Source organism: Penaeus monodon, chromosome 28 (assembly GCF_015228065.2).
Source record: "Penaeus monodon isolate SGIC_2016 chromosome 28, NSTDA_Pmon_1, whole genome shotgun sequence".
Classification (NCBI taxonomy): domain Eukaryota; kingdom Metazoa; phylum Arthropoda; class Malacostraca; order Decapoda; family Penaeidae; genus Penaeus; species Penaeus monodon.
Genome location: NC_051413.1, coordinates 39726110 through 39726925, shown reverse-complemented (window position 1 = coordinate 39726925; position 816 = coordinate 39726110). Strand labels below are relative to the sequence as shown.

The window sequence follows — 816 nt, the reverse complement described above, 5'->3', positions numbered from 1 at the left end:
ATGCCTCCTTGTGTAGAATAATGTAGACGTTCAGCTAAACATAATGAAGATAGCGGTAATTACATGTTTATGTAATATCGTAAATTCTATACTAAAGAAAATAAAATGTCGTATCTATGATATTTTTTATTTTATGTATTTTCATCTCCCATAACCTGAAAATATAGCATAGCTGTTAGACTCTTATTTATCAAATATATCTAAGTAAACTAACAGTGAATATCAATCAATGTTACCAATGTTTACTTCATTAGGGCTTGAATGATACTACTTAGATCACTAATGTTAGCAATGAAACGAAGTGATTAAATACCATATCCGCCATATCCACGCCTGAAGCCACCGCCTGTTAAAAGATGAAAATCTTACAGACTTTTCCTCTATTATCTTTCTTTTTTTTAAGACGATAGTTTTAGCTTCAAATTCATATATTTAATTTGTAGTGAAAGGGAATTGCTCACCGAATCCTCCGAATCCTCGTCCAAATCCAAAGCCTCCACCATAGCCTCCGAAGCCTCGCCCGAAGCCTCGGCCGAAGCCTCCACCATAGCCTCCGAAGCCTCCGAAACTTCGACCAAAGCCTCCGCCGAAACCTCGGCCGAAGCCTCCGTACAAACCTCCCGCGCTGACGGCACCGATCAGCGCTGCGACCATCATGAAGGCAGACAGGAAACGCTGCAAGTGTGAAGACATTAATGTAGCCATGGTAGATGATGGCAGAGAAATGCGTTATTTTGAAAGAAAGGAATGCTATTGCACTTCAGGCTGGTTTTTAAACAAACCATTGTAGCTGTGAAGTGTGTTTAGGGCAGTTTT

At 39.8% G+C, this 816-nt stretch overlaps 1 protein-coding gene across 1 annotated transcript in view; it reads right to left on the bottom strand.

Moving 5' to 3' along the window:
• Nucleotides 1–114: 114 nt before the first annotated feature.
• Nucleotides 115–816, bottom strand: part of LOC119591220 (neuropeptide-like protein 30) — a 1182-nt gene continuing 480 nt past the window's right edge. Inside the window, exons 2-5 of the mRNA XM_037939931.1 lie at nucleotides 783–790; nucleotides 462–675; nucleotides 314–346; nucleotides 115–155 (exon numbers count right to left, since the gene is read on the bottom strand). Of these exons, the coding sequence (XP_037795859.1) occupies nucleotides 142–155; nucleotides 314–346; nucleotides 462–675; nucleotides 783–790 (269 nt within the window). The 3' untranslated portion in view covers nucleotides 115–141. The remainder of the gene's footprint in view (nucleotides 156–313; nucleotides 347–461; nucleotides 676–782; nucleotides 791–816) is intronic.